The following is an 18,605-nucleotide window of genomic DNA, read 5'->3' as shown; positions in this document are numbered from 1 at the left end:
GAACTGGCTGACCATCTCAGCCCGCTGAGCCTCCAGGCGCCAGTACCTGGCCTTGCACTCCTACAAGTCTTCCCTCTTCTTGGAAAGCCTATGCTCCTAGTCCTCAGTGAGATGCTTCTGCTGAGCCTCCTTCTCGGTCAGATCCAATTTGAACTGAGCTGTTTTGCCAACTCTTTCTTGTGGTGGCTGCTTAACTCCAACAACTGCTTCCTGTTGGGGCCCTCAGGAGCCCGGGCGGGGAGCCAAGGAGTGGCTGGGAGGGGAGAGGCGAATAGAAGCTGGTGAGATGCTCCTTGACGTGAGTGTCATTGAATTTTGTCGAGCCTTTGGGAGGGCGAAAACTGCCTCCCCAAGCTCCAGAGGCCCTCTGGAGCCCGTTTTTGGCCTTCCTGAACTTCCGGTAGGCCCATTTTTCACCCTCCCTGAGCCTCCACGCGTGCCCTGCACTTACCTGCATCCAAAATGGGCCACATGGGGACTCCTGGGAGGGGCGGGGCAGGGTGGGTGGGGCCAGCCAGGAGTGGAATTTGGGAGTTCTCTGAACTGCACAGAATCTTAGCTAGAGGTTCTCCCAAACCCCTGTGAACCCCCAGCAGCCCACCCCTGCCTATCATTTCTGTTGCTACTCTCTATATTTGGGAACATCCTTCCCCGCCCCCCTAACACTCCTTTGGCAGTGCAGATCCCATAATCAGTGCAGTATAAAAATTGGGGGGGGGGGGAAATTTCAATGAACAGCGCAGACCTTCCTTGCCTCCCACTGCTTTTCCTGCAGTCTGCCTTTTTCAACATCCACAGTTCTTGGATAGTCAGGATGTCTCATTATTGGCCGTCATTTTTCTTTAGCTAACTAGATGTATCTTTTGCAAATGTCATTTTGAGCTGTGAAGCTCTCAGTATTCCCTCTGACATGAAAAATGAAACATCATTTCTGCTTGCTCCTTTCTCGCTCACTTGTTTCTTTAAGAGTTCAGAATAATAGAGTTGGAAGGGACCTTAGAGGTCTTCTAGCCTAACCCTCTGGAGAGAAGTGACTTAGAGCTAAGAAGAAATTTCCTGACAGTTAGAACAATTAATCTAGGGGTGAAATCTACTTACCTTCCTTACCGGTTCAGAAGCTCATGCGCCACGTGCGCACGCTCACTTCGCTCATGCGCACAGACCTTCTGAGCATGTACAAAATCTTCTGCACATGCGCAGAAGGTAAAAAAACACATTACTTTCTGGTTACAACCAGGAAGTAATGACACCCGGCCGGGTGGGCGGAGCTATGCTCTGCCGTCGCTACCGGATCGGCGAACCACCGGCCAAGATCGCTACCGTATTGGGCGATCTCGTCCGATCCGGGAGCATTTCACCCCTGAATTAATCAGTGGAACAACTTGCCTCCAGAAGTTGTGAATGCTCCAACACAGGAAGTTTTTAAGAAGAGATTGGACAACCATTTGTCTGGAATGGTATAGGGTCTCCTGCTTGAGCAGGGAGTTGGGCTAGAACTCCCTTCCAGCCCTGTTATTCTGAATTCAAGTGAGGTTGGACTTTGCTTGCGTGTAGCTACATAGAAATTCTAGTGTTGTGACCCCAACTCCTGAGCCTGTCCTAACAGAGGAAGAGGACTCAGAAGGTGATGGGGAGGAACTGATAAGGTCTCCCTCTCCAGGACCCTCCTCTCTGGCAATGCCTCAGGTTCCATCCGAAAGCCAAGAGGGTCAGCCTGGAAGATGCCAGGAGGAAAGCATATCGGAATAACAACAGATAGGGAGCGAGGATGATGAATCCTGGCTTGATCCCAGGCAGCGTCAGAGGGAGAAGCGTGTACAGCAACGAAAGAGGCATGGGAGGGCCAGAGATTGAGCTGAGTCACTGATCCACACCCCACAAGGAATAAAAGTGGGTGTGATTGCTCTTCAGGCTTTGTGACGGTCAAAGTTAAAAACCTGAAAGTGACATCGCGTTACCTGGAATCTGGCTTGTACATATTTGGATTGGACATTGGCTAACTCTTGCTTCGTGGATTAATTTTTGCTACTGGACCGGACTGAGGATAAACTCTCTCTTGCTTACTGTGAGTGAAAACTGACTTGGCAGGCATAACGCAATTTACTGCCAAAACTCTTATCTTGCAAGGGTTTCTAGTCTGATTGCTTAATAAAAACTTGGCAGGTGTGCCTGGTTGTGTGTTTGCCTGTGTGGGGAAGGGGAATAGAACATCTAGGTTTATCCCTCTTTTGTCTCCACCCCTAGGTTTTGCCACTCTTTCTCCTACATTTCACCACTTATAATGGAATTTACCGGTAATCAATCTCCATTCGGCAATTGTATTTCTCCCTGGAATTGCCAAATCAAATGTGTGAAGAATGCAGAATGGATGGTGATCTACTGTATGTTGTTACAGGCAGATGAGCTGTATTCAAGAATTGGTCTAGCAAAGGTTTTGTACAAACTATTGTTCCATGGGGATTGCTTGGACATTGTAGCCACCGGCTTGGATCCAGCCCATCTTCCCAAATAATAACGGAAGAACTTTGGGAAAACTAACTTTTTTTTTCTCGGGAAGTCAAAGAATGCGCCAGGAACGCAAGATTATTCCATTCTCAGAACAGCAAGATTTGCACATCTATAATTGCGAGGGGCTGTCAAGACAGGCAGAATGATATGCAACATCTTGTTGAGACAAATCATGTCTCTGCTGTGCGTTGACAAAGCATTTCACGGCTCCCGTGGCATAGAGCTCTTCATCAAGATGAAACCAAGCTATCTAGTGCCTACATAGTAAACGATGACACTGATAATAACGTCTTGATAATGGACCATCCTGAGGAGATTCTACATGAAAGGGAGAAAAAAAAAAGACAAGTGCTTCTTAAAAAGTGGATTAAAAAAGAAAAAAGAAAAATAAATGTGACAGGTAGACAAACATCTGTCAGGCACAAGCCCAGAGAAGAGACAGCAAGATCCAATCCAGTTCAATCCTTTATTAGCTTATACCTAAGGGACAGAATCTTGCCAAACTAAGGCTATAATCTTCTAACCCACTGAGAGATTCAAAGGTGTGATATTCTGAACCTCTTCCGCCTCTTCCCTGTCCAGCTCAGGACCGTGCAGTCTCTTAATGTAATCTCTCTCTGGGGAAGCTCTCAGTTGCCCAAACTCTCCCCCTCTGCTTCTCAGGAACATGTTCAATTACACAAACTTATCCAAATTTCAGGCATCTGAAGGGATAGAAAGGGACAGAATTCTTCAGCAAGGCATTTAGGAAGATGATGATTGTCACTGTTGGAAACAAAAGTGATCCAAGTCAATGGAGGAGGAGGGGGGAAGGAGGGGGAAGAAGAAGGAGAAGGAGGAGGAAGAGGAATGGAAGGGGGAAGAAGAAGACGAAGAAGAAGAAGGAGGAGAAGGAAAAGAAGAAGAGGAGGAGGAGGAGGGGGGAAAGGAAGAAGAAGAAGAAGAAGAAGAAGAAGAAGAAGAAGAAGGGGAGGGGGAGGGGGAGGGAAAGGAAGGAGGAGGAGGAGGAGGAGAAGAAGAAGAAAAGAAGAAGAAGGAGAAGGAGAAGAAGAAGAAGCAACAGCAGCAATAATGATGCTGTACAATTGGTCCATGCAGAAATCCAGAAATTTGGGGTTGGCAGGCAGATTTGAAATTTTATATTATAAGACATATAACAACATACATAGTATCAGTATTTTTATGGGCTGCCATGGGTAGATGTGGTCAGCCACAAAACATATTTGACAAAAAAAGAAAACCATGGTGCTTTGCTAGTTTGCATGGACCTCATTTGGCTCTGATGCTCCTCAATATTACCTCAGCAAACCCACTGAAAGATCTTTTTTTAAAAAAAATATTAAAAGTATTTAAAAAGAAGATGAAAACTAAATCACACTAATATAAAGAATAAAAAATGCTTTCTAAAGAGAAAGCTGAAGGTGCAAGAACTTTTTTAAAAGAAAACAAGACACAAAGAAATAAGTTTTAATCTTCTTTACAGCAATTATAAATACATTTATAAATTTCCATCTTTCTCTAAAGTTATATCATGCCTCTCTTCCTTCTGTAATCTGTCCTGTCTTGTCATCAAAACTATAGATCATCGTTTTCTCTAATCAAAGAAAACCATTTGGCCATCTCAGCAAAAGAGTTTTTTTTTTTTTTAAAAAAAAGGCTGCTAGACTTGTTTAAATCAGATTTGATTCAATTCATTTAGAAAATGAAGCCTAATTGATTTGAATATCTAAAACATTTCAATTGGGAAGCATCGACTCGACTGAAGAAGTTGAATCGATGTGAAATCCAGTTGGATTTGGGTAGAAGAACAGTCTCCGGATCTGCTCATGTTACTTAATCCAATTTGATGCATCAAATCCATTTGTCAATTCAATCTGACAGGCTGGTTCAATCTGTCAAATTTGCCCAATCAAAGCACCAAGATGCGCAATGTCTAGTGACAGATTTACAAACAGAGTTCTGAGCTGCAGCTATCTACTGTATTAATTTTCAGAAAGGCCCTGAGCCTCAAGACATGATTGGAGATACATATTCTATATGAGGCTGGGACTGTGCTTTTCAAGTGTGCTAGCTAAACCTTTTCTTAGAGAAACACAAAAGAGTTATAGAAAAGATGTTAAAATGCCATGTTGGATACCTGGATTCCAGTGAATAGACATTTAAAATAGAATAGAATAGAATAGAATAGAATAGAGTAGAGTAGAGTAGAGTAGAGTAGAGTAGAGTAGAGTAGAGTAGAGTAGAGTAGAGTAGAGTAGAGTAGAGTAGAATAGAATAGAATAGAATAGAATAGAATAGAATAGAATAGAATAGAGGAGTTGGAAGGGACCTTGGAGGTCTTCTAGTCCAACCCCCTGCCCAGGCAGGAAACCCTAAGCCACTTCAGACAAATGTTTATCCAACGTCTTCTTAAAAACTTCCAGTGTTGGAGCATTTACAACTTCTGGAGGCAAGTTGTTCCACTGGTTAATTGTTCTCACTGTCAGGAAATTCTTCCTTAGTTCTAAGTTGCTTCTCTTCTTGATTAGTTTCCACCCATTGCTTCTTGTCCTGCCCTCAGGTGCTTTGGAGAATAGCTTGACTCCCTCTTCTTTGTGGCAGCCCTTGAGATATTGGAACACTTATCATGTCTCCCCTAGTCCTTCTCTTCATTAAACTAGACATACCCAGTTCCTGCAACCGTTCTTCATATGTTTTAGCCTCCAGTCCCCTAATCATCTTTGTTGCTCTTCTCTGCACTCTCTAGAGTCTCCACATCTTTTTTACATCGTGGCGACCAAAACTTGATGCAGGATTCCAAGTGTGGCCTTACCAAGGCATTATAAATTGGTATTAACACTTCACGTGATCTTGATTCTATCCCTCTGTTGATGCAGCCTAGAACTGTGTTGGCTTTTTTGGCAGCTGCAGCACACTGCTGGCTCATATCTAAATGGCTGTCCACTAGGACTCCAAGATCCCTCTCACAGTTACTACTATTGAGCGAGGTACCACATATACTGTACCTGTGCATTTTGTTTTTCTTCCCTAAATGTAGAACCTTACTTTTAGTATGAACTTAATTTATTTAACTGGGTGTGTGAATAGACCAGCCCACAGTCCCTTTCTAAGAATTAATTTATTTATCAGAGTATAATTCTAACTTTATTATTATTTTATATAAATAACTCAAGGATGTGAATATACCTAATATTCCTCCCTCCTCCTATTTTCCCCACAACAACAACCCTGTGTAGTGGATTGGGCTGAGAGACAGGGACAGGCCCAAAATAACACAGCCAGCTTCCATACGTAAGGCAGGAGTAGAACTCACCATCTCCTGGTGATTGGCCCAAGGTCACACAATTGGCTTTCATGACTAAGGAGGGACTAGAACTCACCATCTCCTGGTGATTGGCCCAAAGTCACCCAGTTGGCTTTCATGCCTAAGGAGCGACTAGAACTCACCATCTCCTGGTTATTGGCCCCAAGTCACCCAGTTAGCTTTCATGCCTAAGGAGGGACTAGAACTCACCATCTCCTGGTTATTGGCCCCAAGTCACCCAGTTGGCTTTCATGCCTAAGGAGCGATTAGAACTCACCATCTCCTGGTTTCTAGCCTGGTGTCTTAACCACTTGGCCAGCATTGTCAGAAATTGCCTTCATTTTTCTCAACTAATTTGCCAGCTACTAAGACTCAAGAATGATAGCATGTAGGGGAGCAAACAAAATCAGATTTTGAAGTCTGATTTTTTTTATTGATGTTGTTGGTTGACTTACTGTGTTACAAAAGAAGACGACTTGTCACATATTCCTCCCACACCACATAACAAAGGCTTTTGTTATGGGAGGTATGTATAATGCATGAAACAGCTGATTGATGCACATCAAAAGTTTAGATTCCTTGCTATTCTCAGAGGTCTACACTGAATCTCACCTTTAAGAGTCTGTGCTTCTTTTATCCATAATTATAAAGTTCAAATGATGTTTCAGAGAACCGACACAGTAATATTTGAAATATTCTTGGGATGGCAATGAATTCCTTTTCTGTATTTCTGTATTCCTGGGTGGTTTGACAAAACAAATACAAGCCTTAAATATAACATGACTCAAACTATAATCTGAAATGTAAATATGTATCATCCATATTTACATACCGTGTTTCCCTGAAAATAAGACCCTGTCTTATATTTTTTCGAACCCTGAAATAAGCGCTTGGTCTTATTGCCATGCACTCAAAAGCCCAATTGGGCTTATTATCAGGGGATGTCTTATTTTGGAGGAAACGGGGTACAGAGAATGCTTAACTTAGGACAGTTCATCCTCAAATACCATTGCTATGCAAGTGAGTTTTGCTCCATTTTATGACATTTCCTGCCACAGTTATTAAGTGAATCACTGCATTGTTCAGTTAGTCACACGGTTGTTAAGTGAATCTGGCTTCCCCATTGACTTTGCTTGTCAGAAGTTCCCAAAGGGGATCACATGATCCCGGGACACTTCTTAAATGTGAACCAGTTGCCAAGCATCCAAATTTTGATCACATGACCATGGGGACGCTGCAACCATCGTAAGTGTGAAAAACAGTCATAAGTCACTTTTTTCCAGTGCTGTTCTAACTTCAAACAGTCATTAAACGAATGGTTGTGAGTCGAAAACTAAGTGCATGTTGCAGATCAGCACTGGTGGAGCAGCCATGAAGGCTGTAGAAACAATATTCAAATACTGTGATGTGTCTATATCTACAAAGATTAGAATTGTGCGCATAGTGATATTACCTATGGCACTAGTGGTGGGTCTCACATTTTGTTACCGCCGGTTTGCCGTGCACATGCACGCATGACGCTCGCTTCGCACACACACGCACCTTCTGAGCATGCACCCAGCCTCAAAACCATGCCTAAATAGGATGGCGCGTAGAGCCTCAGCTGTGATCTCCGTTACCCTGGGAGGAGGGGAGAAACAGAAATTTACAGTTGGGCTGTAAATTACGTGGGGCAGAGCTGACTTCACTTGGGTACGTGCTGACATGTTGCTCCTAATAAATAACTGGATTTCTTTTGAAACTTGGCTCGAGGCTCCTGAATTAATTAGGGCATCCCTTGCAACCCTGACACTATGCTCTATGAATGCTCCTACTTAAAGGGATTATAAGATCTGGTAGGAAAAGCTTCTAAATAGCATCAGGTTGAAAGGTATTCATGTCAAACTTATCTGCTTATTTTTTATTCAATAACTCCAGTTCAGCAGATCTTCAGTTTCTGATGTTGAAGTGAAACATCGGTTAAGAGAAAGATATATTTGTGTATACATGAATCAAACTCTCAAATTTATTCAGATACAGTTGAATCATTCAAGGATTTGATTCTTAGGGCAATGCAGCTGAATCCCATCCCATCCCATCCTATCCCATCCCATCCCATGTCATCTTATCGCATCCAATCCCATCCTATTCCATCCAATCCCATCCAGGGGTGAAATGCTCCCGGTTCAGACCGGATCGCCCGATCCGGTAGCGATAGAGGCGGGTGGTTCGGAGAACCGGTAGCAAAAATCCCACCCCCCATGCCCAGCTGAACCGCACAATCATCAGAGGCTTTTTTTTTTTTTACTTTTAAAAGTATTTTTTCTACAACTACGGCCGAAAAAATGCTTTTAAAAGTAAAAAAAAAAAGCCTCTGATGATCGCACGGCTCGTCAAAGGCATTTAAAAGAAAAAAAACCCCTTGTTTTCTTTTAAATACTCTGACGATTCAAGCTGAGTTCCCTGATCGGCAGCCCCTGCCGATCAGGGAACTCAGCTTGGATCGTCAGAGCATTTAAAATAAAACAAGGGTTTTTTTTCTTTTAAATGCTCTGATGATCCCAGCTGAGTTTTAAAAAAGCCTCTGCCGATCAGCTGGGATCGTCAGAGCCTTTTGAAAACATTTTTTGACAATCTCTTAGCCAAAGAGGTTGTAGGAAAAATGGTTTTAAAAGTAAAAAAAAAAAAAATTGGCCACGCCCACTCAGTCACATTACCCCCCCCCACCAAGCCACGCCCACAGAACCAGTAGTAAGAAATTTTAGATTTCACCCCTGATCCCATTCCATATCCCATCCATTTCATCTTATCTCATCTCATCACCCCGTCCCATCCTGTCCTGTCCTATCTCATCTCATCTCTAGGCAGCGTCTCTTCCCTCCATCTCCCAAGGCCATTCCCACATACCATTACAAAAACAGAATGCAGTCACGTGACACCCTTTTGCCCCATCCATGCAGGAGACACAGAACCATCTTTTTAATATCTATCTTCTCTCTCTCTCTCTCTCCTTTCTAGCTTCAGTTGCAATCACTGCAAATTGTGTGCAGCACTTCGTGGCCGGAAGAGGACCGATGTTGTGAGATACCAGCTTCGGTAAGAATGGAGAGAAAGATGTAAATTCATTTGGTTCACTAGGTGAAGTTCTTAAAAAGTACAATTGCTACTAGATTTTCAAACGGCCTTTTGAGAGCCGAGGTTCCACAGTGTCCCTTCAAAGAACTGTTGGAAGAAATGCCTATCTGGGTTCAGTTCCAAGTGAGGAGGAAAGACACTGAAAACATGGCGACTGCTTGGGAAGATGGTTTTAATGGTGGACAGGACCATATGGTTTGGGGTCCTGGGGGGGGGGAAGGAAAGCGATGCTGAGAGTGCCTGAGTTTTTGTGCCCTCTCTGGGCTTTTGAATTTGAGCTTGTATTCTGATTGGTTGTCAGAGTCCCATGGGGCCCATGCAGGGGCAACTCTGTAGGCTGTGTTTTTGAGTCCCAAGTTTGGTTGACTCTTGCTGGGTGATGATGTAATGAAAGGGCTTTAGGCAATTCCTACTATGGCTCTGCCTGAAGGAGGTAGATCTTTGTTATGTAGAATAGACTGGCCCAGGCCTTCATGGCCCATTGACAAAGGTGGGGTGGGGGTGAGTTTCTGTCTCCCTTTTAGGGGAAATATTCTGCCCTTTTAATATTTCCTAAAATATCTCATTTTCCTAGGAGAGGGGTGGGTGCTAACTTCCTATAGAACCAAGATAGGCCACTTAACTTAAAAACTGAAGGTAGATAGAGGTAAACAGAAGCAAAGGAGAGGACCAAACTGTTCGTATTCCACAGTGAAACATTTGTCTTTGTGTAGTGAGAGTCACTTTGTTCTTTTTTTTTTCTTATTTCAGAGGGATGAAGAAGTTTGTCCCAGTTTGCTTCCTTCCTGCACCTGCACATCTGGCGTCCCAGGACATCCGGGGCCCCCAGGCCCTCCGGTAAATGAAGCATTCGGTCATACTTTGCAGGAAGAAAAATAGGTAGTTGTGATGCCTTATGGGAAAACATCAGCCTTATTCGTGCAAAAGGAATTGCACCACCCGTGCTCTGTTGAACAAAAAGTAGATACAGGTCATGTCTCCTCTCTGAGTTGCCATATCCTCAAAGAGAGGAAGAGCACCCCAATATCCTGAATAAGAAGACACAGATATGTACCGAATTTCCCCAAAAATAAGACCTGGTCTTATATTAATTTTTTTGCTACAAAAGACACATTAGGGCTTATTTTCAGGTTAGGTCTTATTTTATTTATTTATTTATTTATTTATTTATTTATTTATTTATTTATTCGCATTTCTATACCGCCCTTCTCCTTTCGGACTCAGGGCGGTGAACAGCCAGATAAAAAAACATCTATACAAACATCACAATTAAAATAAAATTAAGATAATTTATAAATTTGGCTCATAATTTAAAACTTGTCAATTAAAATAAATATTAAAATTTTAAAAATTTTAAAACTAACCCTAAAATCAGGACAGACCAGCTAGTTGAAAAAAATGAGTTTTTAGGGCCCGACGAAAAATCCGGAGGTCGGAGATCACTCGTATCTCTGGGGGTAGATTGTTCCATAGGGTAGGTGCCACCACAGAGAAGGCTCTCCTCCTGGGGGTCGTCAGCCGGCATTGTCTGGCCGACGGCACCCTGAGGAGGCCCTCTCTGTGGGAGCGAACCGGCCGGTGGGAGGCTATTGGTGGCAGAAGGCGGTCCCGTAAGTACCCTGGCCCTAAGCCATGGAGCGCTTTAAAGGTAATCACCAACACCTTGAAGCGCACCCGGAAGTCCACCGGAAGCCAATGCAGCTCGCGCAGGAGAGGAGTCACATGGGAGCGCCCCGTCGCTCCCATAATCCCCCGCGCAGCCGCATTCTGCACCAGTTGGAGCCTCCGGGTGCACCCCAAGGGGAGCCCCATGTAGAGAGCGTTACAATAGTCCAGACGAGAAGTGACGAGTGCTTGAGTGACCGTGCGTAGGGAGTCCCGGTCCAGAAAGGGACGCAACTGGCGTATCAGGCGAACCTGACAAAAAGCCCTCCTGGCCACGGCTGTCATATGCCCTTCTAAGGACAGCTGTGCATCCAGGAGGACACCCAAGTTGCGGGCCCTCTCTGTGGGGGCCAATGATTCGCCCCCAATAACCAGCGATGGCGTCAGCTGGCTATACCGGGACGCCGGCAGCCACAGCCACTCGGTCTTGGAAGGGTTGAGTCGAAGCCTGTTTCTCCCCATCCAGACCCGCACGGCCTCCAGGCACTGGGACATCACTTCCAAGGCATCATTGGGATGGTCTGGGGTGGAAATGTACAGCTGAGTGTCATCAGCGTACTGATGGAACTCCACCCCAAAACCACGGATGATCTCACCCAGCGGCTTCACATAAATGTTGAACAGGAGGGGCGAGAGGACCGACCCTTGCGGGGAAAATATAGCACTAAATGCATCCATCTGGCTGACAATCTTAACTGGGGCTTATTTTTGGGGGTAGGGCTTATATTATGAGCATCCTGAGAAATCATGCTAGGCCTTATTTTCCGATTCGGTCTTATTTTCGGAGAAACAGGGTAGTTGCTGGGCTAATTCACATGCAAAAATGCACATAAAGCGGATAATTTCTAAAGCTGAAAAGAATTCAATACAGGCAGTCCTTGACGTACAATCACAACTGAGCCCCAAATTTTTGTTATTAAGCGGGACATTGGCTAAGTGCATTTTGGCCCATTTTATGACCTTTTTTTGCCACAGTTGTTAAGTAAATCACTGCATTTATTAAGTTAGTAACAGGGTTGTTAAGTGAATCTAGCTCCCTGATTGACTTTGCTTGTCAGCAGATTGCAAAAGGTGATCACATGACCCCTGGACATGGCAACCATCATAAATATGAGTCAGTTGGGGCATGGGCAGAAATCCTGGAAACTAGGCAGTGGAGGAGGAGGGTAGGGGAAATACTCAGATTGAACTGCCAAGAAGCAAATGTAGAAAGCGATAAAGATCTTAGAGAGGAATACGGAAGACAGGTCAAAAAGAAAAAAAGCATAGCATCTAAACTGTTGAAGTGGGCAAGAGATGATGGATAGATAATTTTTGGTGTTGTTTTGATTTGCCTTCCTTTTCCTCTTTCTTTCCTCTTTTTTTTTTTGTAGGTAGGTGATATGATTGGAGGCTAGGTAGAATAGAAGGAAAATGTTTCTTAACAAAGATTAAGAAATGGTTAAAAGTTAGAATAAGAGATAGAAATAAGAGAAAAGGGGAATATTAGTGTATAGTGTATACACACTAAAGTGTAGTATATGTACACTTTTATGTAATAAAATAAGAGTAATAATAAGAGAAAACATGGAATAATTGAATAAGGATAGGTTGCAACTTTATATAAATATGTATTACTATTAGAAATATATAAATTGGATTGAAAGTAATAACTATGACTAATGCTATTAATCTTTGACACCCAGGCGCCACACTGTTCACGCATTGATATGTTTGTAAAAAAAATTAAAAACATTTAAAAAAAGAATAAATATGAGTCAGTTGCCAGGCAACTGAATTTTGATCACATGACCATGGGGATGCTGCAATTTATTTATTTATTTATTTATTATTCAAATTTCTATACCGCCCTTCTCCTTTTGGACTCAGGGCGGTGAACAGCCAAGATAAAAACATCTATACAAACATCACAGTTAAAAATAAAGTTAAAATAATTTATAAATTTGGCCCATAATTTAAAACTTGTCAATTAAAATCAATATTAAAATTTTAAAACTAACCCTAAAATCAAGACAGACTGGCTAACTGAAAAAAATAAGTTTTTAGGGCCCGACGAAAAATCCGGAGGTCGGAGATCACTCGTAAGTGATGAAATGACCGTAAGTATGAAAAATGGTCATAAGCAGAGGTGGGTTTCAGCAGGTTTTGACCAGTTCTGGAGAACCGGTAGCGGAAATTCTGAGTAGTTTGGAGAATCAGTAAATACCACCTCTGACTGGCCCCGCCCCCATCTATTCTCTGCCTCCCGAGTCCCAGCTGATTGGGAGGAAATGGGGATTTTGCAGTATCCTTCCCCTGGAGTGGGGTGGAAATGGAGATTTTGCAGTATCCTTTCCCTGCCACGTCCACCAAGCCACACCCACAGAACTGGTAGTAAAAAAATTTGAAACCCACCACTGGTCATAAGTTACTTTTTTCAGTGCCGTTGTAACTTCCAACGGTCACTAAATGAACTGCTTTAAATCAAGGACTACCTGTATTCTGAATAAGGAGACACCGATTCATAGCTGCTGGGCTAATTCACGTGCAAAATAGCACAAAAAGGAGGTAATTTTTGAAGTTTAAAAAAGAATGCCATACATTTATCATAGTATGTATAGCAGCGTTTTTCAATTTTGGCAACTTTTAGATGGATGGACTTCAACTTCCATAATTTCCCAGTCAGCATAGCTGGCTCATGAATTCTGGGAGTTGAAGTCCACACATCTTAAAGTTGCCAAGGATGAGAAACATTGGGCTGTAGGATAGGAGACAGCTGTGGACAGCTGCAGCATTAAATCTAATTGATCCACTGAACTTGGCACTGAATGCTTATCGTTGCACAACACCCTGGCAGATTCCTGCAGCAGCTGTGAGATATTGGCAAGTCCAGAATGGCCAATTCCAAGCAGCTGGTCTGAAGTGGGTTGCATGTGGCAAAACTGCACATCCAATACAACTGATGTCAGTAGAAGTGATGTCTGCCTTGACTTCCCTCCAACTTCTGTGGTTTCCATGCCACACAAAAATGGCACGTCTGCCTACACAGAGTCAGTTCTCAGTCATAAAGAGGCTTCTGCCCTGGAAAATAGATCACTATGCAGGATGTGTGTTTGTGTATGTGTTGGTTTGTGGGGATGGGGGTTGTATTTCACCCAGAATTGAAGGAGAAGAAGAAGGAATCTCTTATTGTGTGGCAGTAAAGAAATCCTAAATGCTCATTTAGGGAACTTGGACAGAAAGTGAAAATTCTGATGGGTTGTAGGTGAACTCCAAACATATGTTATTGTTGTTGTTGTTAGTTGCAAAATCGTGTCCGACCCATCGCAACCCCATGGACAACTTTCCTCCAGGCCTTCCTGTCCTCTACCATCCTCCGGAGTCCATTGAAGCTCATGCCTACTGCTTTAGTGATTCCATCCAGCCACCTCCTTCTCTGTCGTCCCCTTCTTCTTTTGCCCTCAATCGTTCCCAGCATTAGGCTCTTCTCCAGTGAGTCCTTCCTTCTCATTAGGTGGCCAAAGTATTTGAGTTTCATCTTCAGGATCTGGCCTTCTAAAGAGCAGTCAGGGTTGATCTCCTCTAGGACTGACTGGTTGGATCGCCTTGCAATCCAAGGGACTCGCAGGAGTCTTTTCCAGCACCAGAGTTCAAAGGCCTCCATTCTGTGGCGCTCAACCTTCCTTATGGTCCAACTTTCACAGCCAGACATTGCAACTGGGAAAACCATCGCCTTGACTATACACACTTTTGTTGGCAGGGTGATGTCTCTGCTTTTTAGTATGCTGTCTAGGTTTGCCATAGCTTTCCTCCCCAGGAGCAAGCATCTTTTAATTTCTTGGCTGCAGTCCACATCTGCGGTGATCTTGGAGCCCAGGAAAATAAAATCTGTTTTATTTTCAAACATATAGAGCAAATATTCGTGGTTCAATGTGGAAGAGAACAGTTCCAGAAATAGAAGAAAATCTCCATAGCTGAGGGTTGAATTGTGGAGTCCTTGTTGCTCTCTGAGTTTGGTTGTTTTCATTTAGACATTTCATGACCCAGCTAGGTAATATCTTAGCGCTTGAAGGGAGTGGGATTCACTCTCTATATATGCTGTAGCTTGCTCAGAAACAACTAATAGACTACAGGCAGTCCTTGATTTACATCCACAATTGAACTCCAAATTTCTGTTGCTAAATGAGACAGTGGTTAAGTCAGTTTCCCCCCATTTTATGACCTTTCTTGCCACGGTTGTTAAGTGAATCACTGCAGTCGTTATGTTAGTAACATGGTTGTTAAGTGAATCATAAATATGAACCAGTTGTCAAGCGTCTGAATTTTGATCATATGACCATGGGGGTGCCTGCAGCAGTCATGTGAACAAGTCACTTTTTTCAGTGCCATTGTAACTTTGAATGGTCACTAAATAAACCGTTGTAAGTCGAGGACTACCTGTATTAACAACCACCTGGCATCACCGTAGCAGACAAACCAACTAAAGTCCTCCAAAACATTTTAAGTAAAAGACCCAGTAGCCCAAGAAGAGAAATAAGAGTCCTCCACAAGAAACAGTGTAAGGACTGTAACAGTCACTATGTAGGACAGATAAGCAGAAGACTAGCAGAGCGCATCCATGGACACCAATTAGCAGGTAGAAGGCATGATGGAAAGTCCTTGACAGTCCATTTATTTTATTTTATTTTATTTTATTTTATTTTATTTTATTTTATTTTATTTTATTTCTATACCGCCCTACTCCCGAAGGACTCAGGGCGGTGCACAGCCAAACAATAAAACACATACATACAAAATTTAAAAGTAAAATTAAAATCAAATTAAATAGTTTTGGCCCAGACAAATTAAAACCCCGAACTATTTAAAACCAATTTAAAATTTGAATATATAAAATACTAAAAGATATTAAAAAATTAAAAATCTTTTATAAAAGAGGGAGAAAATTAGGCCAGGCCCGCCTGGTGAAATCATAAGGTCTTTAGAGCGCAGCGGAAGGTGCGCAGATCCGGGATCCTCCGTATCTCCGGGGGGAGCTCGTTCCAGATAGTAGGTGCCCCCACAGAGAAGGCTCTCCCCCTGGGGGCCACCAGTCAGCATTGTTTGGCCGACGGCATCCAGAGGAGCCCCTCTCTATGGGAGCGTACCGGCCGGTGGGAGGCTATTGGTGGTAGTAGGTGGTCCCGCAAGTACCCAGGTCCTGAGCCATGGAGCGCTTTAAAGGTGGTAACCAAAACCTTGAAGCGCACCCGGAAGACCACCGGGAGCCAGTGCAGCTCGCGCAGGAGGGGTGTTACATGGGAACGCCATGTCGCTCCCATTACCACCCGCGCGGCCGCACTCTGCGCCAGTTGGAGCCTCCGGGTGCTCCTCAAGGGGAGCCCCATGTAGAGAGCATTGCAATAGTCCAGGCGGGACTATTGTTGGGAAACTGTGAGCATCTTAAAGTAAAAGGTAAAGATTCCCCTCGCACTTATATGCTAGTCGTTCCTGACTCTAGGGGGCAGTGCTCATCTCCATTTCAAAGCCGAAGAGCCAGCGCTGTCCGAAGACGTCTCCGTGGTCATGTGGACGGCATGACTAAATGCCAAAGGCGCACAGAACACTGTTACCTTCCCACCAAAGGTAGTCCCTATTTTTCTACGTGCATTTTTATGTGCTTTCGAACTGCTAGGTTTGCAGAAGCTGGGACAAGTAACAGGAGCTCCCCTGTTATGCGGCACTAGGGATTCAAACCGCTGAACTGCCGACCTTTCGATCAGCAAGCTCAGCATCTTAGCCATTGAGCCACCGCCATCTTAGACTGAGTTAAATCCAAAAAAAACCTAAAGAATTCCTGGAAGCCTGGCACTCAGACAAATAAGCCATCAACAGGCACATAGAGATAAATGACATGTACACACTATTCAAAAGAGACAATGAAAAGGTTAAAAGGAAACAAAAAGACTGGAACACCTTCCTGGTCAGCAGTCAACACCCAGACAAGGAGAGATTAACACGGGGATTAATACCAGACAAACAATCAAGCAGTAAAGAATACCCCTAATTGTTTACCAACTCAGGTAAACAATCAATACTTAATCAAAGACCTACCAGGAAGAAAACAACATGTAGAAGTACTGACAGAGCAAGCTATGGCATTTAAACAGAGAGCAAATTCCACTTCCTTCTAGCGCTAATGGTGTTACCTAGTTGGGTAATGAAACAAGCACATGAAAACAACCAAGTTCAGAGAGCTCTGAGGACTTCCGAATTCCAGAAATGCATAGATGATGTAACAAGCTGGATGTTAGATGCAATTTGATCATGTACAGTACATTAGATATTCTATTGATTTCAGGATTTATTTCTGGCTTAAAATTTTAATGGGTTATTTTAAGGGTAATGGGTTTTAATGTTTTGGGAAGCCAATTCGATTTAATTCTGCTTTTAAATTATTTTAAATTTTGTACTGTATGTATTTTAATTTTGGCTGTGCACCGCCCTGAGTCCTTCAGGAGAAGGGCGGTATACAAATTTAAATAATAAATAAATAAAATAAAATAAATTTCAGGTGTTATTCAAAATGAAAGATAGATAATAGAACAGAGGTCTTCAAACATGGCAACTTTAAGACTTGTGGACTTCAACTCCCAGAATGCATTGCTGGCTGGAGAATTCTGGGAGTTGAAGTCCACAAATCTTAAAGCTGCCAAGTTTGAAAACTTCTGTAATAGAAGATAATAGAAGATCTGTAATAGAAAAAAATAAAAGTTACTGATAGTAGAGAATATTTGTAGCTTAGCATGGAACTGTGGGGTCCTTGGTGCTCTCTGAACCTGGTGATTTTCTTCCAGATGTTTCATTACTGAACTATATAGCCTGATCAGCAAATTCCACTTCCTTCTAGCACTGATGATGTTACCTAGTTTGGTAATAAAACATCTGCAAGAAAACCGCCAAGCACAGAGAGTACCAAGGACCCCACAATGAAAGTTATGTTGTAACTTTTAAGAGTAAGAGGTCAATTTGTAAAAGAAATTTCGAAGTTATTTTTTTTATAATCCTTTCTTTCTTTCTTTCCTCTCTGCACTGTTTCTCTCATCTTAATTATTACTTTCAATTAGTTTTTTTTCTTTCTTGTTTAAAAATCTGATTAATTTATCAACGAAATGGTGAAACCATCTGGAGGCCGGGTGGAAAAAGGAACATTATTGAAATGAGTTATCAACAACTTCTCTTGTTCAGTGTATTTTTTTTTAAGCCAGTAGGATATCATATGGGCTTCTATTAAACAACATTTGTTGTTTTGATTTTGCGTGTTCATTATGATTTGGAAGCTGCCTTCTGTGGCTTAACATATGGTGGGAACTTAGTTGTGGCTTATTTAATAGACTGGTTAGTGCAATTTATGGACCTGTAAGCTGTCCAGAAGTACACAAGTAAGATGCATTACCATAAAAATGGAAATAAATAAATGCCCTGATAAATGTCGTTTTCTGATGAACATATGTAGTCAGTGTATTGTTTCTTATATGTGTTGTTTCTCTGTGACATATAATATATGTGGGTTTATGCATAATGCTGTATTTATCTGTATTTATTTATTTATTCTGTTATATTATGTAGTGCATATTGGAAGTGGTGACCCTTTGAGACCTGTATGCAACGGAATTTCACTTTAATGTATGCCAATTAGTATACATTCAAAGTGACAATAAAGTTATTCTATTCTATTCTAGTCTATTCTAGTCTATTCTAGTCTAGTCTAGTCTAGTCTAGTCTAGTCTAGTCTAGTCTAGTCTAGTCTAGTCTAGTTTTCCATTCCATTCTATCCATTTTCTATTCTATTCTATTCTATTCTATTCTATTCTATTCTATTCTATTCTATTCTATTCTATTCTATCCCATTCCATTCCATTCCATTCCATTCTATTCTATTCTATTCTATTCTATTCTATTCTATTCTATTCTATTCCATTCTATTCCATTCCATTCTCTATTTTATTCCATTCCATTCCATTCCATTCCATTCCATTCCATTCTATTCTATTCTATT

The 18,605-nt window shown here is 42.4% G+C and overlaps 1 protein-coding gene across 1 annotated transcript in view; it reads left to right on the top strand.

Moving 5' to 3' along the window:
- Positions 1 to 18,605, top strand: part of COL20A1 (collagen type XX alpha 1 chain) — a 195,751-nt gene that overhangs the window by 122,968 nt on the left and 54,178 nt on the right. The window contains exons 25-26 of the mRNA XM_087889017.1: positions 8,810 to 8,887; positions 9,677 to 9,763. Coding sequence (XP_087745143.1) covers positions 8,810 to 8,887; positions 9,677 to 9,763 — 165 coding nt within the window. The remainder of the gene's footprint in view (positions 1 to 8,809; positions 8,888 to 9,676; positions 9,764 to 18,605) is intronic.

Source organism: Pantherophis guttatus, chromosome 3, assembly GCF_059756535.1.
Source record: "Pantherophis guttatus breed Tessera chromosome 3, ASM5975653v1, whole genome shotgun sequence".
In the NCBI taxonomy this organism is placed as follows: Eukaryota; Metazoa; Chordata; class Lepidosauria; order Squamata; family Colubridae; genus Pantherophis; species Pantherophis guttatus.
Note: the sequence above shows the minus strand (reverse complement) of the source record. Positions and strands in the feature narration are given on the sequence as shown.